General features: G+C 36.9%; 3 protein-coding genes across 3 annotated transcripts; 2 read left to right on the top strand and 1 right to left on the bottom strand.

Moving 5' to 3' along the window:
- Positions 1-223: 223 nt before the first annotated feature.
- Positions 224-20,468, top strand: LOC111045411 (CCR4-NOT transcription complex subunit 10). The gene is made up of 11 exons (XM_022330813.2): positions 224-406; positions 3,991-4,257; positions 5,754-5,904; positions 6,929-7,101; positions 9,107-9,379; positions 10,893-11,207; positions 12,445-12,632; positions 14,778-15,068; positions 17,412-17,652; positions 18,525-18,609; positions 20,162-20,468. Exons 2-11 carry the CDS (start codon positions 4,009-4,011, stop codon positions 20,218-20,220), a joined length of 2,025 nt encoding a protein of 674 aa, XP_022186505.2. The 5' UTR covers positions 224-406; positions 3,991-4,008; the 3' UTR covers positions 20,221-20,468.
- A 46-nt stretch (positions 20,469-20,514) lies between these two features.
- On the top strand, positions 20,515-24,914 carry LOC120349801 (CCR4-NOT transcription complex subunit 10-like). The gene is made up of 3 exons (XM_039420649.1): positions 20,515-20,875; positions 21,748-21,832; positions 23,375-24,914. The coding sequence occupies exons 1-3, from the start codon at positions 20,549-20,551 to the stop codon at positions 23,431-23,433; spliced, it is 471 nt and encodes a 156-aa protein (XP_039276583.1). The 5' UTR covers positions 20,515-20,548; the 3' UTR covers positions 23,434-24,914.
- Positions 24,915-26,129: 1,215 nt separating this feature from the next.
- Positions 26,130-27,853, bottom strand: LOC111045412 (ubiquitin recognition factor in ER-associated degradation protein 1). Its single transcript, XM_022330814.2, has one exon. The coding sequence runs from the start codon at positions 27,568-27,570 to the stop codon at positions 26,677-26,679; it is 894 nt and encodes a 297-aa protein (XP_022186506.1). The 5' UTR covers positions 27,571-27,853; the 3' UTR covers positions 26,130-26,676.
- Between the last annotated feature and the right edge of the window lie 37 nt (positions 27,854-27,890).

Here is a 27,890-nt window from a genome sequence, read left to right as displayed (position 1 = left end):
TATATTTTTCAGTGATTTCATAATTAAGATAAAATATTTTGTCAATCAACTATTAATTCTACATTGTTAAAAGACGATCTGCCATTGAACACTGCCAAAACCCTGCCATTATAACGTAAACCTCGCTATAGTTAAAAAAACACCCACCTGAAGCGCTGAAGGCTGCTTTATGGTAAGTTGCGGCAGATAGAAGCTCTTTTGTCTTGTTGTTTATTGTGATCAATGTGATGATGAAAATGAATCGAGGTTAGGTTCTCTGATTTTCCTTCCGTCGATTTCTGAATTGTTTTTGAACAGTATTCATATAAATTACTGCTTTTTTTGTTGTACTGTTCACTCTCTTAGTTTTAGTGCAATTTTCATTAGGTCAAAAGTGAAGCTGTGAATAAGCAACATTCTTCTAAAGGTTGGTTACTTTAATCATATTTAAAGGCCTAAATAAGTCTGCACACAAGTCTGTAAATTATTGCACTTCTCATTTATTCATATTAATAATATTACTTGCTTTATATTGAAAAATATCCTTTAATAAAATTTGAAGTATACCATAATCATTTCTGAAGTTAGGTGTAGGTACAGTTTTATTACTTTGTGGTACGTTACTTTACTGGTCTTATAGTATGACTAGTAATTCAGTCCATGACCGGTAGTCGCCAGACAGACTTCGTGAAAGTATAAAACAATACACAAATAACTAGAGATGGCTGCAGATAGGTCGTTTCATGTGGCTCTGTAGATGGACTGCAATACTAAATCATGAAACAATCTCAAACTTATTGATTCACGTAATTACCTTGTTAAACTTGACACTGGTAGAACTATCAAACGTCACATCAACCAACTCCGAAGTTCTCTGGTAAAAAAAAACTGTTACCATTGGTCAACCTCAGTTATTTAATGTACCAAGAGTACCTGAGCCAGTTTTGCCCGCTTTGCATCATCAGTCACCAGTTAGACAACATCAGTTTCCAGCACCAGAAGAATTTTACGCCGATTTAGAACAATCTCCATAGCCAGTGGAATCACCGCCCTTCCTCAATTCAATTAAAGTATTTTACCATATCCCATCTAAAAAAAGAATATTGCTATCCGCTATATGCTTTGTTGTATGACAGACAAGGTTAGCAACACCAATGCTAATAAATAATAATAATAAACTTTCTGTCCATAAAGTGACCATGCAGGGCATGCTCACAAGAGACAAGTCAGGAGAAAAACATAAAAGGCAAAACCAGCAGCGGACATCACAGCGCCAAAATTAGTCAAAAATATCTACTCACCAGTTCACTGGTGACCAGTTCACCCACCTCACATGGGTGGTACTGCCCCAAAGCGTGATACCATAAGCCATCACACTCTGGAAGAAAGCAAAATAGCACATTCGTGCTATTATAACGCCATTATAGTATAAAAACTGCCATTATAACGTGGAATCCACTACAGTAGTCTATGTTAATCAAAAGTAGAACTAATTAAGCTCATTCTCATTAATATACTTAGATTATCTATAATATATATTATTATTGTTACTATTATTTGGCTACACAATTACCAGCGAGTTTTTATATTATTTCTGAGTTCTGGCTGGCTGAAATTCTATTTTTCTCATTGTTGACACTGCCGCCTGCCTCAGCGATGAAATGTTTTATCAAGATAGTGTGAAACAATCCTTATTTCTATTTTTCTTCTTCTTTTTCATACTTTTCAGTTGATTTTTCTTATTCAACAAACTTTGTAAAGTTATTTTTTAGTTTATACTTTCTTGTTTTTATTACATTACATATTGTCTTTTTCTTTATTTATTTCGAACTTCGAATGTCATAAAAATTCCTAGTAAACTTACCTAATTATGTTCTTAATATTGTTTTTGTGATTGGGCACCCGCCGAAAAACCTACAGGTTTGGCAGGACCCTAAATTGTTTTTTTTTTGAAATTGTGAATAAAATTTGATTTGATTTGATTTGATTTATACTTACTAGTGAGAAACTTATCAACTACCCTCTGTATGATTTTTGTTCAGAGAGGATTGACTGATTACAATCATTGGTCTTGTGGAACAGTTTCAGTCTGTTCATAGTTGAAGTGGCGGTTCATCTGAAGAGCCTCATGAAACAAAGTATCTTTATACCTACCTACCTATACCTAAATCTGCATTCTTTACCCATAATATGGGATCGATGGCGTCAAAACATATAATACACAAAACATACATAAGGCATGTTTAGCAAGACAGCATTTCTGACAAATCATCACTCATATATTCACCAACACTGTATGCCTTGCTTTTCAAGTGCTTGGATACAAGCAAGTGATACAAGGATTTTCACTCCTGTAGGCAGCCTAAATTATCGCAATGCTGAACTCCTGAAGCACACCTGTGATATCTGATGGCGTTCTCTGGGAATATCAATCAGCTCTCGATGTCTGGTGTTATGTTCATGCTCATCAGACCGAGTCAACATGTACTGCTGGTTCTTCTTGACATACATCAGACAGGGAAATAGGAAGTGGCAGATCACTGTTAGAATACCACGTCTAACAAAAAGGGGCTTGCAATGTGCACGATATTCGCTTGCGGTGATGATTTGGGCAGCCCGTTTTTGCAGCTTCAGTATTTCTACAACCTTTGCTGAATGACCCCACATGAGTAGGCAATAGGAAACGTGACAGTGGAAGAGCGCGTGATACACCATGACTAAATAGGCCTCAGTCACATAACCCCTCAGCTTCAGCAGCAGAAAAATAATTCTGTATAGTCTTGTGGTCACATGCTGAATATGGCTGACCCAGTTGAGTTGACTGTCCAGAACAAACCCCAGTAGCTTGACAGGGTCTTGATCACCAGGAAGGTTTCTTGACAGTCCGCAGATGATATGCTGAGTCTTGTTTGCATTCAACTGGAATCGATTTGCCAGGAACCATGAGGTTGAAGACCGCAAATGTTCAGCTGACATCTCTAACACCCGATGAAGGTCACGGCCAGATGACATCAATGATGTATCATCTGCAAACAAGAGCGTTGAACCATCACTGTCGAGGTCTTTTATCATAATTATAAATAGGATCGGACCCAGGATTGATCCCTGAGGTACACCGTGGCTCACTGGGAGTGGACAGGAAGAAGCTCCACCCAGAGACACCACCTGCTGCCTCCCAGCCAGATAGGACTCCAGAATGGATAGCGCAGAGTTCACCACACCGTAGTAGCGCAGTTTCTCAATCAGGATGCAATGGTCAACACAATCAAAGGCTCTGCTCAGGTCGCACAGGGTCAGCTCCAGAGACTCTCCATCCTCAAACACCAGACCAATACGTTCAGCCACTTTATTTACTGCATCCACAGTAGACTTCCCTCTTCAAAAACCGAATTGCATACTCGAAAGAGGGTTTTGTCTTTCAAAGAACTTCTCAAGTTGGTGACTGCTTCAACCACCTTTCCAAACACTGGAGTCACTGAAATTGGCTGTTAAGGCTCTTGTGGTCCCCCTTCTTGTAGACGGGAACGGTTCTGAGGTCTTCAGGAAATCTGGAAAAACACCAGTTCTCAGGCAGTCGTTGACATCTGCAGTCATCTCAAGTTATATGTGTTTTGATTCAAACTTTGACGAAATCTCTCTGGCGACTGCCAATCATGGATGAAATATACTGAATTATTGAATACTTATCAGAATAAAATTTCAGATTGAATATCCTGTAAATCAGTTATATTTCTACATTGTTGAAAACAATCTCAAACAATCGTTCAAGTATGTAAAATATAAATAAAAATAGAAATCCAAGTACTCTTTTTAAAATTGTTTAGTCACAACATGTTTCGGCTAAAATTATGATGATTATCATTTTCTCTTCTTATTTATATTCAAGAGTAGCCCTAAAGGTAAAAAGACAAGTCTGTAAAAGTACGTACTCGAAGTTTTATTTCCAGGTAGGTTAACTAGATTTGCTTCAATAAAAGTTTGTTCTAATGTGTGTGTAATGGGTGATTGCAGGAGCTTTGAGCTTGGAAAATGGCGGACAAAGATGGGGCTGGTGGAGAGGGGGGCATTTCGGATCAGGAGCGTGATTGGGCGCAGACTGCGCTGGCCGACTTCGGCCGAGGCCACTACTCGACCTGCCTACAGCTGCTGGCTCGGCTCGAGGCGGCTCGACCTCACGACATCAAGGTTCTGCACAATCGCGCCGTCGTCGAGTACTACAAGACTGATCTGCGCAAGACCGACCTCTTCAAGAAGAACATGAACGCTGTCTGTGCGCAGGTCTGTATAAAAGTATATAGCTTGTATAAAATAAGTCCCTCCATTTAAAGAAATTAGTATGTTGAAATATGTTGTGAATAAAAATGTTAATGGTACGTAGATTTTCAATTTCCAAATATACACTTTAATGATATATCACTGAGAAAAAATATTGTTTTGCCAAGTATATTATCTAAATGAGTTCTTGACTTGTGCGTTAATGCTAGGAGGGATGACAGTTGATTGGTTGATTTACTTTTGCTGGTGGTAATTTTCATTGAAAAATAATCATAAAATCATAGTCTGTATAAAATAAGGTTGTATAAAATAAGTCCCTCCATTTAAAGAAATTAGTATGTTGAAATATGTTGTGAATAAAAATGTTAATGGTACGTAGATTTTCAATTTCCAAATATACACTTTAATGATATATCACTGAGAAAAAATATTGTTTTGCCAAGTATATTATCTAAATGAGTTCTTGACTTGTGCGTTAATGCTAGGAGGGATGACAGTTGATTGGTTGATTTACTTTTGCTGGTGGTAATTTTCATTGGAAAATAATCATAAAATCATAGTCTGTATAAAATAAGTTGAGACTTGTCTCTCCATCCAAATAAGTTACAGCGTTGCCAAGCTGTGTAGAATTGCAACTTTCTCAAATGTTCAATTTAATCACAGAATTGCATGTAGAATATCATCTCCGATATTTCAATAGTGCTGGAAAGTTTCAGGATTGAAAGGTTTTTCATGAAATTGAAAACATCGCGAAAATATGCACCTCTTTTGAATATCACTTCTCTAGAAAAATATTTTGTCGTTATAAGTGAGAATCTTATATTAGAATAACAGAAAGAATGTTTCCTTTCTATTGGTGTCTGGATCGTTTTAATTCAACCTATAGCCTAGTTACTCGTATTTCCTATCAATGATTATTTTCGTCAATGTCCAGACATTTTGAGCAGAAAACATAGAATTCTCGACATGCCAGAAACGTTTCTGTTTCAAAAGATAATAAAAGCGAGAAAGTAGTTTAAATTATTTTTCTGCTTGCAGTTAAAATCTTGTAAATTGCCAGCCTTTAGCTTATAATTTAGTACACAGTGCATACCATGCAGCCGTTCTAACTTTGAAATTCCCTAAGAGACCAAAATACGACCTTCCGACTACTTTTTACAGTTCAAAAATTAATTTCAATAATATCTGAAAACCTTTCTCGCTTTCACCACCCACTTATCTTTTGAAACAGAAACGTTTATAACATGTCGGGAATTTCATGTTTTCTGCTCTAAATGTCTGGACTTTGGCGAAAATAATGATTAATTGAGAAATAAAACAGGTTGGATTAAAGTAGTGTCTCCAGACACCTATGGAGAATGAGAACAGATCATTTGCTTTTCAAATTCAAAATTCAAAATGTCTTTACTGCCGTGAACAAATGCATGTTATTGACAAAAGTCATCAGGTAAACATTATACATACATTTTGCATGTACTCAAAATTGTGCATGCTTTCAGGCACATGTGAACATTGACGATCTGGACTCATTGGAAGATGTGGAGCATTGTGTCATATATTACAACCAAGCAGTGGTGCTGTACCACCTCAAACAATACAGCTCGGCTTTGAAGATCATGAATAAGGTGTTCTCTTTTATTGCGCCCATGGGTAAGTTGACAAATTTTCATGAAAAGAATAATTTTCATTCATTATTGTAGAGAAAAATAACGTGCTCAGTAATTTAAAATGAACCGATCTGAATTCGTAAAATTACAAAATGGAGGAAGACATTGATTGGAACAATGTACCTAGAATACAATGTATTCGGAAGGTTGGCTAAGCCAAAACTTTTGTGTTTATTTATCTATTTATTTATTTATTCATAGACAATAGATACAATGAAGGTAAAAACAACAGGCATTCGTCCAAAACTGCTTCAAACCTTAAATTTGGAATACACAGCAGTCTAGAGGTTATGTAAATGACAATTCAATTCACACACTATTTTGAGTCCAAAAAATGTATGATCTCTTGATCTCTTTTCTTAAAAACTCTACTTGAATAAGACTTTTAGGAGAGAACACATGCATAGAATAATTGCAAGAAGTGTTGAAGAATTCTAATGGATATGGTACAGTGGAAATATCATTTCTATGAATTCTAATAAGAATATTCATTGTAGCTTGACTGGACTGAGTGGGAATGGTCCCATTAGAACTCATAGGAATGATACGTGTATTTCCACTACACTGCACAGATAACATTCAATTCCTGGACAATTTTTAGGTTGGAAAAACAAAGTTTTACGAACAGTGTAAATAATAACAGATGATCTCAATTTGAGCCCGGAAAAATCAAGGTCAGTCGCGATATCCGGCCGGAAAGTTTTTTGCAGGCCGGACACAGCAATGTCTCCCGGTTACATAGGCCAAACAAGTTATTCATATTCACTCTTTCAATGTTTTTAATGTTTGTATTGGCCTATGAGTGCATATGCATATAATAATAATATTGGCCTATGAGTGCATATGCATATAATAATAATACTGTACTATACACGCTCACTGATACTGATATTTGGGATTCCAGCTCTAAGAACACTATTCTAGCTGATGTGTACTGTATACTGTACTATGACAGTACATATGTACATACTGTACTATGTACATACTGACTATGCAATGTGTTTCAGAGGAGAGCCTGGCCCACCGCGTGTGCCTGCTGCTGGTTGAGCTGCACCTGTGCACGCAGCAGCCGGACAAGGCGCTAGCGCTGATCGCCTACATCGAGAACCAATTCGTGTCCACCGAGAACGCAGCCCAGGGCAAGATGATTGCCGCCGCTGCAGCAGCCGACAACCAGAAGGTCACACAAACACTTGATTATTACAAAGGTCATATTTTTAAATGGCCATAAATAAAAGACGAATCTGTAAGAGAGAATAATTATTTCACTGAATGTTACTTATTATTCTTTAACAAAATAATGTCGTGAAGGTTGAGGCATTTGTAATACTAGTAAACCAGCCTACCAAAACAATCCTCATAAATGCTGCCGTCAAATAAAATAGTCATTTCAAAATTCTTAGTTTCTGTTGTTTTTGAGTGAAAAAGGACTAAATTTCAGAAAAGTGGAATCATATCCTCATTTCTGACTTTCAAATAATTTTATCTAAATTTGGGAGAGAAATAGTACAAGGAGTATCCTTAGTTTTCCTCTCCCATTCAGTACTTTCTTGTAAAAATTAGAATAATAAATAAATGAATAAAATAAATGAGTTCAAGTGGGCTATGACGTTGTTTTAGAGCTCCTCGTCAGTTTGGAAGCACTGCCCTCAGATTCGTGTCTTGAGTTTTGGGTGCTGATATAAGTTATAACCAATGACTAAGTGAAGATGGAAGATCGAAATTATACCATTTGATTTGCTGGAGAAGCCTTTTGGTTGCACCAGCACTGTGAGGCGACTTGTCATAAGTTTAGGAACTGGAATAACCAACCGGCTTTTTAAAAAGAATTATTTATTTCAACATACTAGTACATCTAATACATGGTTATAAGCGATGTACGCTCTACAAGCTGTGGCAACAGACTGACTTTAAACAGCAACTAAACTAATGGCTAGTAAATAATCAGACTGACTCGAAACAGCAACTAAAATAATGGCTAGTAAATAACAATGCATAGCATCAGCATTGACCAAATGCATATTTAGCAATGTAACTATAGATTCCGGAAGTCATTTCAACTGACGTCTTCAATTTTCCGATACCATTCACGCACAATATCATCATTCATCATGTTTCCTGCGTAAACTTGAATGATTCTTCAGTACATTTATGCTGAACTATCGCCTTTTGCTTGCAAAACCGAATAACGCTATGCAACCAGCTTTTGGCTGGAGACACAAGTTAGGCGGCCATGTGTCTGGGTCTATAACTGGACATCAATATTGACGATATCACCGCACCGATTACAGGGCGTTTGGTAGGGTTGGTAAGTTGTTCAGCTCTGTAAAATTCACCCCTTTACCGTTTTTCTGTGTCTTAAGATATGTGATCGGAGGTTGAAAAAAAGTCCTCTTACATTAAATAACGAACTACAGTGCGTTCATTATGTCAAGCTCATCAACATAAACATGTCTGTAAAAAGTGGGGTTTCCATATTCGGTAGCCACCGCATGGAAGCATAACTATTTATGTATAAAAAACACATGTAAAATCATTTAGTTCGTACAGTTTGCAACAGGTCTGCAGTATTGTTTTGTGTATGATAATTTAAGCATGTCGTTTTGTCAAGACTTTTCCAAGATTAGTGTCGTTTTCAATGAGTTTTCCTTCTTGAACAGAATTTAACAGCATTCAACGCCTCTAGATTTTTCCCTATGTGAATATCCCGAAGGGTTTCATAAATAGGCCTTATACTCTGAATAAACTGAACATTACAACGAAGATTGAAAATATTAGTTTAGGGATACTTCAAAACAAAAGTGTTAACAATTGTAACATGGCTGCCAATTACGCTACATTTTCATTTGGATTGGATAAAGCTCTGACTGGTTGGGTTTTTATAGTTACTTAAACTGTGAATTTTTAAATTGTCCATTTTTTAAATTGTCCATTTTTTAAATTAATAAATTAGAATTAATTGATTAGTAGCAATAAAATGAGTCAATATCCATCCTCGGCAGATTCAGAATATTTATGCAAAATTACAAGTTCATCAGTTCAGTAGTTTAGATGTGATGATATGTCAAACATGTATTGCTAACAAGTAAAGTATTCCGTATTCATTTATTTCATATATTTTATTCAACTGAACGTATACTTATTCAATTTGATCACACCTCAATGAAGCACAACTTCTTGTTCAGGAGGAGCCGCCCCTGCCGGTGACGTTGGCAGCCGTGGACGCAGCGACCGACGCATTCCGCGTGAAGCTGCTGCAATGCCGCGCTCGCTGCCTGCTCGCAACGTGCGCGCTGACTGCGTGCAAGCGCGACTTACAGTTGCTCGCCACGTGCACGCTGCCTGCCTCCACCACCTCGGCGCCACTCTTCCTCAACGCCAACCTGCACTATCTGCGCGGCCAATTTGACAAGGCCATTGCTACGCTGCAGAGTGTGCCGATTGACAACGCCTTACAGGTACTTACAACGCCTCACTTGAAATATTTCTATAGTTTTGTATAATCACTTTTTTGTAGTTGAGAAGTTGATATTGTGGTAATTATTCTTATTGAATAAAAAAGACTAAGAAATTGTCAAAAACTACAGATTTATTGATACTTAGAAAGATAATCTGATAGTTTATCAGAGATTGACAATGGTGTAATAACCGAAACCGGTCTTTCTAAGTATCAATAAATCTGTGGTTTTTGACAATTTCTTAGTCTTTTACATTCAATTTTGTTCAATCTATATGTATATTGTACAAAGTGGGGCCAGCCAAACTGTTTTATTTTAGATATTAAAAAAAATTCACGGAAAATATTCTCAAGTCATGTATTCCAAGAAATCATAAGAGCATAAATGGAAATTTAGGGTTTTTAAAGAAAATTTGTTATATTTTGAATATTAGTCCTTTAAGGTGGCTTTATTCTGCTCACATTGTTTAAATCTCACACAAAAATCGTAGATAGACAACATTTTTGTATTTTCCTGTTCAAAATCCTCAAGAACTTGATGCTGGGCCACTCCATTCAGCCAACGTGAATGTCTAATGTGCGATGCCTACGAATGGAATCATTGGTCCATATTTTATTGAGGACACCGGCCACGCTGTTACAGTAACATCAGCTCGCTAAGTTCAAATGCTGAACAACTTCCTCATTCCTGAACTCCGATGATTTCATGTGAATGAGAACACTCATTATCAACAAGACGTAGCAACAAGCTACTACAGTACAATGCTGTAGGTGTGTTTCCTATCTGATGTCAGTGACGCAACATATTTGCTGAAAACGTGCTTATCGAGACATAAGCCACTTCAAAACATTATAACTCACACCTATATGAAGTTTCAGGATAATAGGGCGGAGTTTTAAATAACTGGAACAAAAAAATACCAAGAGTGAGCGCAGCGCTCACTCGTCGACCAACGTAGTAGGATTTTATCATCAAATATCACGAAAACCAAGAGAAGGCTTTTTGAAACAAACTCTCGTGGCATTTCATCATGGTACAAGCCATGGTATGAACCATTGTATTGAATTTTATGTACTGCCGAATTGATAAGAATGTATGAATTATAAATAAATAATTGTTTATTTTCCAAAAAAAACTAAAACTACTACATCAATTACAGAAAATATTAAATAGTTTACAATTACATACAATGGTTAGTTTCAGAAATTTCTTATAATGTGTCTTCTACATGTCTAGTGTTTTATGTGTGGAAATCGACCTTACTCCACAAATTATATTAAGATCATTGTAATGGAATGAATGAATATGAAAAACAATATTAGCACCCGGTTGAACAAAAGTATGTTAATCTTTAATCCCGATTAAATGCCACGAGAACCAATTAGAGAAGCCTTATTTTAAAAAACCTTTTCTGATTGGTTGTAGTGGAATTCAATTATGATTAAAATTCAACAGACGTTTATGCAACCGAGCCATTGTATTGAATTTTATGTATTTTGTGGATTTTTGTCAGGTATTCAAAGAGACAGGCGAATCGCCGTCAGTGGCCTATTACAACGACATGGGCTGTCTGCACCACTACCTGGCCAAACCCAACCTGGCCAACTTCTACCTAAGCAAGGCGGTGGCCGAGAACAAGGCGGCCATGGCGCTGGGGGCGGGGACAGGAGCCACAGGGGCGGGGCCAGGGGCGGACCCCCTGTCGGGACGGCCCCTGCACACGGTTGGCGGCAGCCGCGCCCCCCAGCTCATGTACAACCTGGGCGTCAGTCTGCTGCATGCTGGCAAGCCGCTGATGGCCTTCGATTGTCTCACCGAGGCTGTTCAGGTACACTAAACACTAGAATATTGTCACGGATTTATTGAAAAGTTAATTAAAACCAGTATCAGAAGGTACACAATATTAATGAAGCACTAGAATATTGTCTAATAATATCATGAAGTTATTGAAAAGTTCATAAAAAACAGTATCATAGTATCAGAAGGTACATACACAATTACTCACTTCTATTTTCAGGGCTTCTGACAGTATTGAAATACAATATAATATATCAAGTACCCTTCTATTTTATTCACACTTGAAAATGGCTCTTGAAACTACTTGTGAGAAAATAAGAGTGTACTTGATATATTATTTTGTGTCTCAGCATAGAGAAGAGTTCGCATAAAAAGATATCCTATGGTATCGGGCGTTTAAGGGGGTTCAAGACGAGGTGTGTACAAGTCGCTTTTACTAAACACTTGTACAAGTCACTTTTTGACTTACCAGCTCCTACTTACCTCGGAGACGCTTGTGTCACTTGTAAATGTCGGCTTCAAGGTAAGAAGGTTTCAAAACTTGACACTAAGAGCGCTGTAGACTGACAAGAAGTAACGTGACTCTGTAACAAGAAGTGACTTGTAACTTGCCCGTGCGGCATTTACACCGGGGCAGTAACAGTCACTTGTGATCATGTGACCTCCTGCAAGCTGGTAAGTTGACAAGTCGTTGCTAGCTGTCCCGGAGCTTGTTACTTACCTGAGGCTTTCTATAAGGGACTAAGCTATAAGGTATATATGACTTGTTGTCCTATAACCTGGCTTGTTGGTGTTTAAACGAGACGTGTAGCTAGCTACCAGTAACAAGCGGCTAGCTACATGATTCGTCTAAAACCCCCTTTATGTTCAAAATTTCACTTTTTAATCAAGCTGATAGTCTTAGTAGTCCTTTTTGGTGTAGCTATGTGACGCTGGTAGTCTCTCATACTGTCCCGTTCTTTCACTCTCATCGGGCCGAAACGGTAATAATCGACAGTAATCGGCTTGAGTTGACAAAAATCGGCTTGAAATTTGGAACGTATACCATGGGAGATGGAATATCTTCTTATGCTAACTTTTCTCTATGATATTATCCAATGTCAAATGAAGAAATATTTTGAAGTCGACAAAATTTGTTGTTTAATTTTCAGACTGGTATAGGAAAAAAAGATCAGAACATCATCAGAATTGTTTCAATTACGTTAATAATACTTGTATTTTGTTTTTGGCAAATGAATTAATTCGTCCATTTATTTATTGAATTGTAGGTGTATCACATGAATCCGCGGCTGTGGCTGCGTCTGGCCGAGTGCTGCATAATGGCGCAGAGACCCGACAACTCGGTCGACTTTGACTTCCAGGTGAAACGCAAACAGCTGATTCAGGGCGTCGTCGGCTCCGGCCCGCATCGCAAGGTCATCCTCAATCCGCTGGTATTCAGCAACAGTCATTACAGGTACAACACACAATTGTACAAAGTGCGCCAGAGAAACTTACTTATTTGAAAACATCCCCGTGCGGTGAATTGGTCGTGTAGATTGGCAGGAGGGGGCGCATCTGGAGGGGGAAGATCCCAAACTTATCCTCCCTCAAGTAAGTAGCCATAATGCTCTGGTCTAGAGAGCAGCGGGCCTTTGCAGTTGAGAGCTTCTTTTCTAATGGTCGGTCACTTGTTGCTACGCAACGTGCCTTCCGCGCTCGATTTGAAATTCCTCCTCACAGACTCGTTTCTGGCCGTAATTCAATTCTGTCGTCGGTTAAATCATTCCGGGAGTGTGGAAGTGTCGCTAAACCCAGAAATTGACTTCAACGAACCAGCGAGGCAGTCAGTTGTGCGTTCTCCCCGGCGTTCGGCTGCACGCAGCTACTATGGCAATTCCTGATTCCACCGTTCGACGAATTTTCCATGAAGGCCTTCCATTTCATCCCTATGAATTGGCTAAGAATTGACTGAACACGATTTTGTTGCCCGTCAAAATGCATGTGATATGCTGATTGACAACCTGCCTGAAGACGCGGTCATTTTTTCAGTGACGAGACTCATTCCCACATGCGTTTCTTCAATGTGATTTTTTACATGGTTATTTAAAATCCCTGGTTTATGTCGATCGACCACGGACCATAGCACACCTCAAGAACAACATTCACGACGCCATTGCCAACATACCGATTGATGTACTGCAACGATTGTATACAAATTTCAAAAATCGAGGTCATCATTGTATGCGCAATGGGGGTCGCCATTGATCTGATCTCATTTTCAAGACTACATGAAAAAATATTGGGAAATTATATTCTCGTATAAAAAAAAGAATAAAACTATAACTAAAGTACGTTTGTTTTATTGACTTTTCAAATAAGTAATTTTCTCTGGCGCACTTTGTATCAATCTTATGTTTGAAGCTGTTTCTTGTTTGAAGCCTTCTGCTGATGACACACAACATGCATGACGAGCATGTGTGTACACACATATTCAACATACTTGTCCTGTCGTTAGTGGCCACCCTCACTTTTTCGTGTCCGAGCAATAAGGCATTAATTGTCGTGTCCAGTATTATGTCAGAGGCATTTCCCTGCCACAGATCTTCGATGATAGTGGCCATCCTAAGGCATTCCTTCACAATGTGCTTCACTAAATTCAGACAACATACAAAAATGTCAGAAATATGATTAAGGAAACAAATACCAGAAATATGATTAAGGAAACAAATACCATCTTTTAGTTTGAAAATAGCTTTTTGGTGGTTTGGAACCCCCCACCTAGAGCTGTAGGTTCACTCATCCACCTCATTACCCACGTACAAGCCTAGAGCAATAATTGAAATGTGAATTCAATTTTAATGTTTCAGAAAAGAAATACAGATTTACAAAAATAAATTGGATATGGTTCCTCATCAATAATCAATGATTGTGTGATTCACTCAAAAATGAATTAAAATGGTTGACAAGAAAGGTTTCAATATGGATTCAAACTGGCTGCATCAGCCCAACGGAATTCCACGGACAATACTAGGTCAAATTATTCATTCAATATCTATCTACATGACGATCTCTCAAATAATTTAGACTCGAAAGTAGTTTTATTTGCAGACGATACTACAATACTTGTTGAGGGAACAGAAAAAAAGTAGACTCAAAGGGCAAATTTTGAGTAGGATCTATTTGAATTATTCACTGGTCAAATTAAAACACTGACACCAGACCTGGATAAAAGTGTATCATCAACTTCGCTCGAATCTAAAGTTTTTCAGATTTTCCTGGAATAATTGGGAAAATAAAAATAATTTTACTGAGGTGAGCTCGTTATTCGATCCAAGTGCATTCAAATGATAAATGAGAACTAATTTGTTATTTTGTATTAATTAATTGATTAATTTATGTGGTTTGTAGTTTGTGATTTTCCGCTTTGTCTTCTATTGTAATTTGTATGACACTTTCAGCGTTGTGAAGTGTCCAATTCAATGAATAAAGTATATTTCGCACAAGTTGTTCGTTGCCGGTAGTGTCATTTTGTAATTGATAATATTTATTTTATAAATTTGTAAATATATTTATGGCAAATAAATGGATTTAAAATTGAAAAATTATTGTGTTGTTGCAGCTACGAAGCACAGTCGTTCGCAATCCCGGTGGCTAGTCTGGAGTTCGCGTCACTGTGCCTGCGCAACGCCCAGCTGCTGGTGCCCGGGGGTCGTATGGTCGGGGAGGAAGAGCGACCACTGCCTACTCCGCCATCACCTCCCTGCGATCCCCGCCACGTGCCGCAGCTGCGCGTCTGCATCCGGGCGGCGGCTGCGTTTGTCGCGCTCGGCCTCGGTGATCCGGTTCTGGCACTCGAACACGCCAATGCCTTGATTGCTGCCGCCAACGTTGCCGCGTCTCCCGTTCACAAGTCAGTAGTAAACAATTAAGGAGATTGTGCTTCTAAGTACCGTGGAACGGTAAAGTAGATGAGCTGCAAACGAATTCAAATTATTTACTACGAAATGAGTATTCTCTGTAAAAGTTCACCCGACAATTAGGGCCAGATAACATGGAGCGTTTTTTCAGGCTACAACTCTATCAGCCAATCGGAGAGCTTCAAGCCCTGCCTACTCTAAAACGCTGTTTAAAAAAGCTTGAAAAAACTCTTAATATGGTCTGGTCCTAAGGGGCGTTACATTACGGTAGTCAAGTTTACTTGGATCCAAGTTTTTTATAAAATAAATGTATTTTGGAACTTGAAGCCAAGTTTACAAGAACAGAAACTTCCACTTTATATCAATGTAGACCCTTCTTCAAGTTTTGTAGATGTTGATCATGTTTGACTTTTGGATTCAACTTGAATCTTGAAAGTACAGTCCAATCTACAAATTGGTCCTGGCTGCCTAAAAAACAGTCGTCAGGTCATGTCAGAGGCTCTGAAATTGATCAATTGTGACCTGAAAACTCTGACATCAGACCTGAGCCAGCCAGGTCACTCGATATTATTATTATAAATTAGATAAAAACAGTTGTTAGTCAATGTAGAATGTATAAAATCAATTAAATAGGAAAGTATGATGCAAGAATAGTATGGAAAGTGAGAAGAAACCTTTGAGATTATTTAGATTTTTCAATGATATACTTTTAATGTTATGAAAACTTGAATTCAAGTAAACAGAAACTGGATAAATTAGAACATTACATTCAACGACGTTACTGTATGTTTGGAAAGATCGATTTTGAATTTGCTATAATAATCCAGAAATACTTTCTATACCTATTCTTCCAAACTTTTCTATAGGGACAGACCATATTAAACGTTTCCAGCTAAGCCAATTAGCTGATCGAAGAGCCAATTAGCTGATCGTGCACTGCCGACTCTTAAAGCGCCGTCTGAAAACTCTTTAAAAACGCTTAATATGTTCTGGCTCTAAGTCGTTTTCATCTAATACTCATTTGTTTATTAATAAAATATGTACAGAGAATGGTGTTTTTGTTCTGTAAATTATACAATTTAACATGATGGATTCAGTGTGATTTGAATAGAATAGAATGTATAAGCTCCAACATGATGCCACAACTTCACATAGGCCAGTCATATAATAAATACTACAAACCATATCACATATATACATATACTAGCCTTCAGGCTCGCTTCGCTCGTCATATCCGTCTAGCCAGGGGGCTCCGCCCCCTGGACCCCGACTGGATCGTCCAAAATTGAGATCAGCGGGCTCGCTTCGCTCGCTGAATTTTTCATTTGAGCATGCTTCATTCCGCTCGATTCAATCACCGATTAATTTCAATTATTTAGTGCAGGGTGGAAAACTTCGTTAGGATATGTTGGAAAAACACTGATTTTGGGCGTATCTTTAAAGTCACCTCATCACAAAATTTGTAGACCCTAGCTAAACCTCTGCACCAAATTTGAACTTTTTCTGTCTATTACTTGATGAAAGAACTGAGAAAACGCAAAAAACCGCTAATTTTGGGCGTATCTTTGGCGCTATTTCAAATTCCTTCTAACACATTATTACACCCCAGCTGAGCTTCTGTAGTAAATTTGAACAATTTCTGTTCATTTGTTCTCGATAGATCTGAGAAAAAGCAAACAAAAAAAAAACGCTGGAAAAACACAGATTTTGGGCTTATCTTTGACGTTATTGCAAATTCCTTCTAATACAACATTATTACACCCTAGCTGAGCTCCTGTACTAAATTTGAACATCTTCTGTTCATTTGTTCTCGATAATGCTGAGAAAACGCTGGAAAAACGCAGATTTTGGGCGTATCTTTGGAAATTATTCCAAATCCGTTCTTAGTACGCCTCTAAAGGGCCAACTTGAACATACCTACCAAATTTGAACGTTTTTGGTCCGGTAGATTTTTAGTTCTGCGAGTGAGTGAGTCAGTGAGTGAGTGCCATTTCGCTTTTATGTATATAGATCAATATTAAGCCAAATTTACATTAAATTTATAGCTTTTTAGCTATAATGCTCTGGGTCTTAGATTTTAAAATCCCCTACACATATTTTTTTAAAAGAAATTCTTCAAATGAGTACAGGTGGTTACTCAAGAAGAACATCTATAAACTCTGAACCTTCTGTGAGTTGTCTCAACTCAATAGGAATATGTTCATGTTGCTAGGTTCTAGGGACATTGGTATATTAACAATATATATTTGAATGATGTTTTTGTCGTGTAACTTGTACAATAATTGTAAATTATTTAGGTTGGTAGATTTATTGTTTGATTTGAATCATATTGCCAGGTTCTTGGGACACGTGTACGCGGGCGAAGCGCTGATCCTGCTGGACCGGATACAGGAAGCGATCGACCACCTGAACCCGGAACGGTGTCCGGACATGAATGCGGCTGCGGCTGCGACCCGGCCGCTGCGGCCCTGGTGTCCGCAGACCACCGACACGGCCCGCTCCGTGCTCCAGTACAACCTGGCCGTAGCACTCGTCGTCAGCGGCCGGTACGAGAAGGCCGGTGATCTACTCAAACAGGTTACCTCCTCTTTTATGAATTTAATTGACCGAACGCAGCGAGGTCTTTGTTTTAACTTGTATTTTCTTTCGTCTGTATGTATGTAACGCATTTACAGCCAAACGCGTTGATAGAATTCTTTGAGATTTGGCAGGAATATTCCTTTTTCAACTGCGCGTCGATGTATACACAAGGTTTTTTGAAATTTTGCATTTTTAGGGATAGTATGAAAGGAAAAGGAATTTCCTCCATACTCCGATTTCACTATATTATAGTAGTAGTTCTGTGAACAGTAGATCTCACGCAGTATTCTCATCCACAAGTACCTGATTGAAACTATAGACCTTATGGAAATACAGCAATAGACTGGCTTCTCCACACATTTGTGTAATCACTTGTCAGCTGATTTATGATGAATAATTCTATAGTCTGATTCTTACTCTAATATTGGCGTATGAAGGAGGCTCCTTTTTCCTTTTATATTATCCTTGAAATGCAAAATTTCTAAAAACCTTGTATATACGTAGACGCGCAATTAAAAAGGAACATACCTGTCAAATTTCATGAAAATCTATTACCGCGTTTCGCCGTAAATGCGCAACATATAAACATTTAAACATTCAAACATTAAGAGAAATACCAAACCGTCGACTTGAAAAAAAGGATTTATTCGTCCTTTAATAATTAGCAGCTGCTCGATTGAGAGTTTTTCAAAGTCTGTTCAAAAGTCAAGTCAAGTCAAAAGTCAAGTTTCAAGTCTTCCCTGATTGGTTCTCTTGGCATTTAATCACGATTTAAATTTAACAGGCTTTTCGCTTTTGTGAAACCGGGACTGAGTGCTCACCAATGCCTCAGTCATCCCACTTGAATTTCATCTTCTCTGTTTTTTCAGGTGTGGCAGTCGACTGGAGGTGGATCGAAAAATAATGTTCCTATTCATGTAATCGCTTTGGCAATGTATGTAGAACTTCTTTTAGGTAAGTTCAACCAAAAATTGTATAAAAATTGCTGTCTCACTCTGATTTCATGATAAATTATCCACATTAGATTAACAATAATATGACTTACTTGAGTACAAATGAAATATCATTCTGGTATAATTAGGTGCAATCTACACGCATGAACTACACATTCTATCGAAGTCCAGAGGGACAGTCAAAATCTACTAAAGCAAAACATCAATAATAACATTGGAATTTGCTACTATCTCTAGTTAATTTTTTACTTTCCTTGCCCTATTACCACAAGTAAGGAAAGTATTGCTTTCCGTAAAAAAATAAGGTTCTCCAATTTCTAAATTTCTATACGTTTCAAGGTCCCCTGAGTCCAAAAAAGTGGTTTTTTGGTATTGGTCTATGTGTGTGTGTGTGTGTGTGTGTGTGTGTATGTGCGTCTGTGTACACGATATCTCATCTCCCAATTAACAGAATGACTTGAAATTTGGAACTTAAGGTCCTTAGGATCTTAGGAACTTGGGATCCGACAAGAACAATTTCGATAAAATGTGATTCAAGATGGCGGCTAAAATAGAGAAAATGTTGTCAAAAACAGGGGTTTTCGCTATTTTCTCAAATATAATTTCTCAACGATTTTGATTAAATTTATACCTTAAATAGTCATTGATAAGCTCCATCAACTGTCACAAGTCCCATATCTGTAAAAATTTCAAGAACTCCGCCCCATCCATGCAAAGTTTTATTTTAGATTCCAGATTATCAGACTTCAGATACAATTTAAACAAAAATTTTGAGTGGAAAAGATTGAGCATGAAAATCTCTACAATTAATGTTCAGTAAAAGTTTCACCTAAAATTGAAATAAGATCAAAAGTCGAGAAAATGTGAATATCCAATTGCAAACTGTTGGCAACTGTTGATTCTTTTAAATGATTCACTATGAAGAGATAGCAGACCTCGTATGTCTCCAGCGTTATTTTCCTGTCATCAGCTGGCTCAGATCTTTGTTTATAAGTAGACTAGAGATGCGTGTAAACACTAGCGTCAGGTGATCAATTTTCATAACGGCAAGGAATTTTGACGGATTTTTACACAATTGAGGACTAAAACGAAAAAATCGATCGAATTGTTTAAGTCAAAGTAAAGTTTAGCCATGGAACAATAAGTACTTGTTTATTTGGCTTTCAATTCTCAATTTAAACTTGCCTTAGTTCTTCTAGATTACTATTCACTAAATCTTCATCCATTCAGAAATAATATTTAAAATCATTGAAACCAGTTGAGTAATTGTTCATAGAATTTAAAATGTTTAGCGATAATCAGTCAAGATACTCTTAGACTCGGTTGCACAAGAACATGTTACATTTCAACCATGAATGAATGCCACAAGAATCAATCAGAGAAGTCTTTCCTGATTGGTTCTCGTTGCATTTAGCAGGCTTTTGTGCAACTGCGACTTTATTAGGTGAATATAGTATAAGTATATTGAACTAGCTCCTAGTATCTTAAACTCTGTCTTCACTAATTTCTAGTCTCTCCAAATTTCACTTGAAATTTTCATTTTTAATTTGCAGGCCATGCAGATGTTGCGAGAACCATAGTCAAACAAAACTGCATGCAGAGCCAACGATGAAAGTCGAATCAAACTGAAGACATTTTAACTCTAGTTTAATTCTAGTTCAGTCATCCGTGCCATGGGCACGCGTATGTGTCATCTGTATTTGAACAGCTTGTGGTCACCTCTGTTGTTTCTCTGACACCCGGTTGCACAAAAGTCTGTTGACTTTTGATCCCCATTAAATACCAGGAGAACCAAGTAGAGTAGCTTTCTTCTCAGAAAAACGTTCTCTAATTGGGTTTCGTGAAATTTAACAGGCTTTTGTGAGTTGTCTCAACTCAATAGGAATATGTTCATGTTGCTAGGTTCTAGGGACATTGGTATATTAACAATATATATTTGAATGATGTTTTTGTCGTGTAACTTGTACAATAATTGTAAATTATTTAGGTTGGTAGATTTATTGTTTGATTTGAATCATATTGCCAGGTTCTTGGGACACGTGTACGCGGGCGAAGCGCTGATCCTGCTGGACCGGATACAGGAAGCGATCGACCACCTGAACCCGGAACGGTGTCCGGACATGAATGCGGCTGCGGCTGCGACCCGGCCGCTGCGGCCCTGGTGTCCGCAGACCACCGACACGGCCCGCTCCGTGCTCCAGTACAACCTGGCCGTAGCACTCGTCGTCAGCGGCCGGTACGAGAAGGCCGGTGATCTACTCAAACAGGTTACCTCCTCTTTTATGAATTTAATTGACCGAACGCAGCGAGGTCTTTGTTTTAACTTGTATTTTCTTTCGTCTGTATGTATGTAACGCATTTACAGCCAAACGCGTTGATAGAATTCTTTGAGATTTGGCAGGAATATTCCTTTTTCAACTGCGCGTCGATGTATACACAAGGTTTTTTGAAATTTTGCATTTTTAGGGATAGTATGAAAGGAAAAGGAATTTCCTCCATACTCCGATTTCACTATATTATAGTAGTAGTTCTGTGAACAGTAGATCTCACGCAGTATTCTCATCCACAAGTACCTGATTGAAACTATAGACCTTATGGAAATACAGCAATAGACTGGCTTCTCCACACATTTGTGTAATCACTTGTCAGCTGATTTATGATGAATAATTCTATAGTCTGATTCTTACTCTAATATTGGCGTATGAAGGAGGCTCCTTTTTCCTTTTATATTATCCTTGAAATGCAAAATTTCTAAAAACCTTGTATATACGTAGACGCGCAATTAAAAAGGAACATACCTGTCAAATTTCATGAAAATCTATTACCGCGTTTCGCCGTAAATGCGCAACATATAAACATTTAAACATTCAAACATTAAGAGAAATACCAAACCGTCGACTTGAAAAAAAGGATTTATTCGTCCTTTAATAATTAGCAGCTGCTCGATTGAGAGTTTTTCAAAGTCTGTTCAAAAGTCAAGTCAAGTCAAAAGTCAAGTTTCAAGTCTTCCCTGATTGGTTCTCTTGGCATTTAATCACGATTTAAATTTAACAGGCTTTTCGCTTTTGTGAAACCGGGACTGAGTGCTCACCAATGCCTCAGTCATCCCACTTGAATTTCATCTTCTCTGTTTTTTCAGGTGTGGCAGTCGACTGGAGGTGGATCGAAAAATAATGTTCCTATTCATGTAATCGCTTTGGCAATGTATGTAGAACTTCTTTTAGGTAAGTTCAACCAAAAATTGTATAAAAATTGCTGTCTCACTCTGATTTCATGATAAATTATCCACATTAGATTAACAATAATATGACTTACTTGAGTACAAATGAAATATCATTCTGGTATAATTAGGTGCAATCTACACGCATGAACTACACATTCTATCGAAGTCCAGAGGGACAGTCAAAATCTACTAAAGCAAAACATCAATAATAACATTGGAATTTGCTACTATCTCTAGTTAATTTTTTACTTTCCTTGCCCTATTACCACAAGTAAGGAAAGTATTGCTTTCCGTAAAAAAATAAGGTTCTCCAATTTCTAAATTTCTATACGTTTCAAGGTCCCCTGAGTCCAAAAAAGTGGTTTTTTTGGTATTGGTCTATGTGTGTGTGTGTGTGTGTGTGTGTATGTGCGTCTGTGTACACGATATCTCATCTCCCAATTAACAGAATGACTTGAAATTTGGAACTTAAGGTCCTTAGGATCTTAGGAACTTGGGATCCGACAAGAACAATTTCGATAAAATGTGATTCAAGATGGCGGCTAAAATAGAGAAAATGTTGTCAAAAACAGGGGTTTTCGCTATTTTCTCAAATATAATTTCTCAACGATTTTGATTAAATTTATACCTTAAATAGTCATTGATAAGCTCCATCAACTGTCACAAGTCCCATATCTGTAAAAATTTCAAGAACTCCGCCCCATCCATGCAGTTTTATTTTAGATTCCAGATTATCAGACTTCAGATACAATTTAAACAAAAAAATTTTGAGTGGAAAAGATTGAGCATGAAAATCTCTACAATTAATGTTCAGTAAAAGTTTCACCTAAAATTGAAAATAAGATCAAAAGTCGAGAAAATGTGAATATCCAATTGCAAACTGTTGGCAACTGTTGATTCTTTTAAATGATTCACTATGCAGACCTCGTATGTCTCCAGCGTTATTTTCCTGTCATCAGCTGGCTCAGATCTTTGTTTATAAGTAGACTAGAGATGCGTGTAAACACTAGCGTCAGGTGATCAATTTTCATAACGGCAAGGAATTTTGACGGATTTTTACAATTGAGGACTAAAACGAAAAAATCGATCGAATTGTTTATTAAGTCAAAGTAAAGTTTAGCCATGGAACAATAAGTACTTGTTTATTTGGCTTTCAATTCTCAATTTAAACTTGCCTTAGTTCTTCTAGATTACTATTCACTAAATCTTCATCCATTCAGAAATAATATTTAAAATCATTGAAACCAGTTGAGTAATTGTTCATAGAATTTAAAATGTTTAGCGATAATCAGTCAAGATACTCTTAGACTCGGTTGCACAAGAACATGTTACATTTCAACCATGAATGAATGCCACAAGAATCAATCAGAGAAGTCTTTCCTGATTGGTTCTCGTTGCATTTAGCAGGCTTTTGTGCAACTGCGACTTTATTAGGTGAATATAGTATAAGTATATTGAACTAGCTCCTAGTATCTTAAACTCTGTCTTCACTAATTTCTAGTCTCTCCAAATTTCACTTGAAATTTTCATTTTTAATTTGCAGGCCATGCAGATGTTGCGAGAACCATAGTCAAACAAAACTGCATGCAGAGCCAACGATGAAAGTCGAATCAAACTGAAGACATTTTAACTCTAGTTTAATTCTAGTTCAGTCATCCGTGCCATGGGCACGCGTATGTGTCATCTGTATTTGAACAGCTTGTGGTCACCTCTGTTGTTTCTCTGACACCCGGTTGCACAAAAGTCTGTTGACTTTTGATCCCCATTAAATACCAGGAGAACCAAGTAGAGTAGCTTTCTTCTCAGAAAAACGTTCTCTAATTGGGTTTCGTGAAATTTAACAGGCTTTTGTGCAACCGGGTCAATCACTTTAGGTAATTATTGAGTACTCATAAAAAATAATGACAAATCACAATTGTATTGTGTTGAAATATATCAAAAGTACCGTATTATACCAATTGATATGAAGGCAATATGTACTAGAATTGAGTGTTTATCAAGTCCTGTCAGTATGATTCAGTGCAACTGAAAGATATTATATTTATATATTTGTAGATTATTGCTGGCCACTAACAGTAGAGGTAGCATATGCATGATACACAGTCGTCATATTGTTGTGTCATTACAACGAAACGCTTCGAGCAAAATGATTTGAGGTAAGCTTTATGTATCTCCGATTTTTTTGTATTCTATTCTTTCTTCGCTGCTCAATCCGAGGTTAAATTATTTTTCTATAATTGAAATTTACAATTTTCCAGTGGTTTATTTTATGTTAGAAGCCTCTCGTTGATGTTTCATGTTCATCATGCATATTCTACTGTTAGTGGCCAGCCTAAGCAAACCTCTTAATAAGTCTGACGTTTGTAATATTAATTTATATTCTTATTTAATTTAATATATTGTTGTGAATGAGACTATTGTTGTGTGTAGTACTCAGTATAATGTACATAATTACTATTAATAAAAATAGAAATAAAAATAAAAATCTCAGTACCCTTTTTGAATTATTTAATCACAACATGTTTCGGACATTGATGCCATTTTCAAGTGATATGAAGTAAATCTTATTTTTCTTTCTATTTTTATTACAAGTAGCCCTATACACAAAGGAGATGAATAATTACTATTATTGATAATTCAAGCAACTCAGTAATTTCTGGTTGAGTTGGTTAGAATGCACGATTGTAAAAAATGTATACTCGTTCTAAACGAGTAAAATAGGCGGATTCATTTATAAGCAATAACATTGTTGAAAACAACTGTTTATAATCTTGTATTATCAACAAATGGAGGTTTAAATTATGAATATTTCCAAGTCTTTATCTAATGAAGGTATTATATTGTAAACTAATGTAAAAGTGAACTCGAAATCTCTTCCATCACACTAGACGTTTAGCCTATATTTTAATATGTGATAAATTCATACGTCTAGCAGGTGGAGAGCTTTGTATTATCATAGAGAAAGGATAAGCGTAAGCCTATTTGTTTGTCTATGGTATTATAATCTGAATTTCTATAAAATATGTAGATTTAAAGAATTTATTGATGAAAAAATATTAGTTTAAATAAATAAAGAAAGTTTTGTAAAACTTGAGTAAAATTTGTTGGTATTTAAATATAAATAATTAGTTGTACCGTAACCTGAAAACTCTGACACTAGACCGGAACCATCCAGGTCACTCAATATTATCATGTTGGTATCCAAAAAATCATTTTGATAAATGATTTTACATCTATTAGAAGAAAATAGAGTACACTTGTACAAGTATTATCCACTCTCGTATTCTCTACTAAAATAATAAATTTCTTACCATGAGATGAGGAAGAAAAATGTTTTATTTTACTATAAAATCATTTATACATGAAATGCAGGGGCGAGGCATGACTTTTACATTATATACATTACATATTATTTTCTGTCCAGTCATCGGCAAATCCAGAGATGACCGGACGCCTCGCCTCTGATGAAATGTTTTAAAGGTAGATGATTATTTTACAGGCAGTTGATTATTTTATTTTTATTTTTGATCTAACATTCCTACATCATTTTTGCTCTCGAAGCTGAAACCATGCAATGTCTTTGAGAATTGGAACACTGATCACAATATCCAAACTATTGTGAGGTCCACGTTATAATGGCAGTTGAGAAACAACGGAAAACAAGAATCATTTCTGTTCTGATAGTTCTGGCCGCTCAAACCCTAAAAGTGAGCTGGTGGAATTTCGCACTAGCACATGCATATCATTCCATTTCTCTCAGTATGCACATTGCACAACCAAAAATAAATGGAAATATCTGTCCTAGAGAGAAGTAGACTGCCGAGTCCCTTACACCTACCACTGCATTTGTATAGTCCGAACAAATTTACTTTAGACTTGGAGGAATATGTAGCGCAGAAAAATGGAGGGAGATCATCAAATTACAGTGATTAATAGAATCATAGGTAGAAACGCAGTTTCCAATTTGTCAGTTGTCTGACTGCTTTCAGACAGGAAACTTCGCATGTGTAGCATGATCTCATGAACAGTCACTAGAAGTTGGAGAACGCTGGCCGCTTCGAAACGGCAATATCGCGCCTCTGTATCCCTCCCGCTGTATGCTTTCTCTGCTGCGCATGTCCATCCCAAGTAAGGAGTAATTCTGTACAGAGAATAGTGATATCTCTCATGTAGGGCAAGGCCAGGGATCAGAAATAGCCTGAGTTCACACTGCATACGATTATCTATCTAGTAAGTAAGCACATGTCACCAATAATTGTGCACTTGATGAATCTCTCCACAAAAAAAAAGTAAAAATGTTAAATTCCATTTTTTTATTTCCTCTTCAATTATTACAAGATACAGTACAAACATTATTAATACAGAGATCGGGTACTCTTCATATGGGCTAATACCTGTGCGAGACAAAGAGTCTGAATAAATTTCATCTAAAAAATATTTTTACAGCAATACAAAAAAATCAAGTTGAATTTTAGTTAAATTAGAAGGATAATAATTCTTTAAATCAGAGATAGTGGTATAGAACTATCTACACCACATTGAGGGAATCACCATATAAGGCTTATTTATTTTTGTATATACACTTGATTAACAATTCATCTGATAAGTTTACATAGAGTAGATCATTTTTAATTATGTGATTAAGAGAAATTCAAAGATTAATTTAGGAAATTTCCCTTAATTTGAACAGTTATCTAATCCAGTTATAATTCACAGAATAATACTCCATCAATGATCCTGATTCAGTGGAATAAAAGTTGAATTTAAGAATAAATTGTGAAATGATAATGCTTTATTTAGATCAATTGAAAATTGTTCTTTTAAAATGAATCAAAAGGTGTAATTTTACTTTCCACGTAAAGAGAATCCATGACCAGAAAAAGCAGAAAAGTTGTCCTCTTCCTTTGACTCTTCAGTAGCTTTTGGCTTGACATACCTGAAGAAACGTATAGTGCCAATCTGATAATCATAATCTGGAATTCCACGCTGATAAGGGATCTTCAACGCTGGGGCGTCAGATGCTGAGCTGTCTTCCTTCTTCTTCTTTTTTCCATCCAATCTGTTACCTTCACATTTGAAAGCAACAAATCCTTTTGGTTCTGGCATTAGGTCAGTGGGATCAACTGCCATATCCTCATCCTTTTCAACTTTTCTTATTTCTTCTTTGTACCCTACTGGAGTAGCAAATTCTACATTCATGTCGCATTCGATAATACTAACTGCGGGACCTGGCTTAGTTTCTAGCACGCATAGTTCGTAGACCTTTTTATTGTAGTTAATAGCTATTACATCACCAGTAGTAAGACATGCAAAGTTTCTTAGAGAATTCTCCAGAACGGCTTTGGGATTTGTAATGTCTAGAAATTCAGGAGATTGAGGTTGGAATCTTGAAAATGTAGCAACAGGTAGAGAAACGCTTTCAATCTGTATGAGACTTCCTTCATCGAGTAAAAGATTGCGCATCATCCAGTATGGGAGGAAAACTTTTCCTTCATCAGCGATGAATTCGAGCACACCACTATGGGTAACACGATTCATGGCACTGTTTGTAAGTTTGAATAGCATTGGGTAGGTAATGTTGAGACGGGTGAGATGATCAAGAGCAGAAGGAGGCATTATAATTTTTCCTCCACGTTCAACATCCTCACGCTCATTACCGGATAACATAGATATTGAATAGCAAGTGAATGTCTTATTAAAAGATCTAGGGATATCTTGAAAAATGTTGAAACTAAACATTTTAAGGCTTTTTTGTTATTGCACTTTCTAACCTTAAACACAATGACGACACTTAAATCAACAAACTAGTTCTTTGAATGACTTCAATATTAACTTTCCAATTTGAGCACTTTTAACGCTGTATCAGAAAATATTTTTGTTAGATGAACAAATAATGAACCACTTTTTAACAAAGTTATTGTTTTCAAAATTTAACTACTCATCGAATATCGAATTGACAAAACTTCATCACCACATAGTCACAGCTGATTTTGTCTTTGTATTGTACCAAAAATAAAAATATAGAACAGCTGAGAGCATGCAGATCGATATCAGTTCAT

The sequence above is a fragment of the Nilaparvata lugens genome, chromosome 2 (genome assembly GCF_014356525.2).
Source record: "Nilaparvata lugens isolate BPH chromosome 2, ASM1435652v1, whole genome shotgun sequence".
In the NCBI taxonomy this organism is placed as follows: Eukaryota; Metazoa; Arthropoda; class Insecta; order Hemiptera; family Delphacidae; genus Nilaparvata; species Nilaparvata lugens.
This window is presented reverse-complemented; position numbering and strand designations above follow the sequence as displayed.

Excerpts from the sequence above, each read along its gene's own strand:
- LOC111045411 (XM_022330813.2), top strand. The coding sequence starts at position 4,009 with ATGGCGGACAAAGATGGGGCTGGTGGAGAGGGGGGCATTTCGGATCAG. Across the intron at positions 4,258-5,753 it reads TGAACGCTGTCTGTGCGCAG|GCACATGTGAACATTGACGA; the intron begins GTCTGTATAAAA and ends GCATGCTTTCAG. Across the intron at positions 17,653-18,524 it reads CCGGTGATCTACTCAAACAG|GTGTGGCAGTCGACTGGAGG; the intron begins GTTACCTCCTCT and ends CTGTTTTTTCAG.
- LOC120349801 (XM_039420649.1), top strand. The coding sequence starts at position 20,549 with ATGATGTTTTTGTCGTGTAACTTGTACAATAATTGTAAATTATTTAGG. Across the intron at positions 20,876-21,747 it reads CCGGTGATCTACTCAAACAG|GTGTGGCAGTCGACTGGAGG; the intron begins GTTACCTCCTCT and ends CTGTTTTTTCAG. Across the intron at positions 21,833-23,374 it reads GTATGTAGAACTTCTTTTAG|GCCATGCAGATGTTGCGAGA; the intron begins GTAAGTTCAACC and ends TTTAATTTGCAG.
- LOC111045412 (XM_022330814.2), bottom strand. The coding sequence starts at position 27,570 with ATGTTTAGTTTCAACATTTTTCAAGATATCCCTAGATCTTTTAATAAG.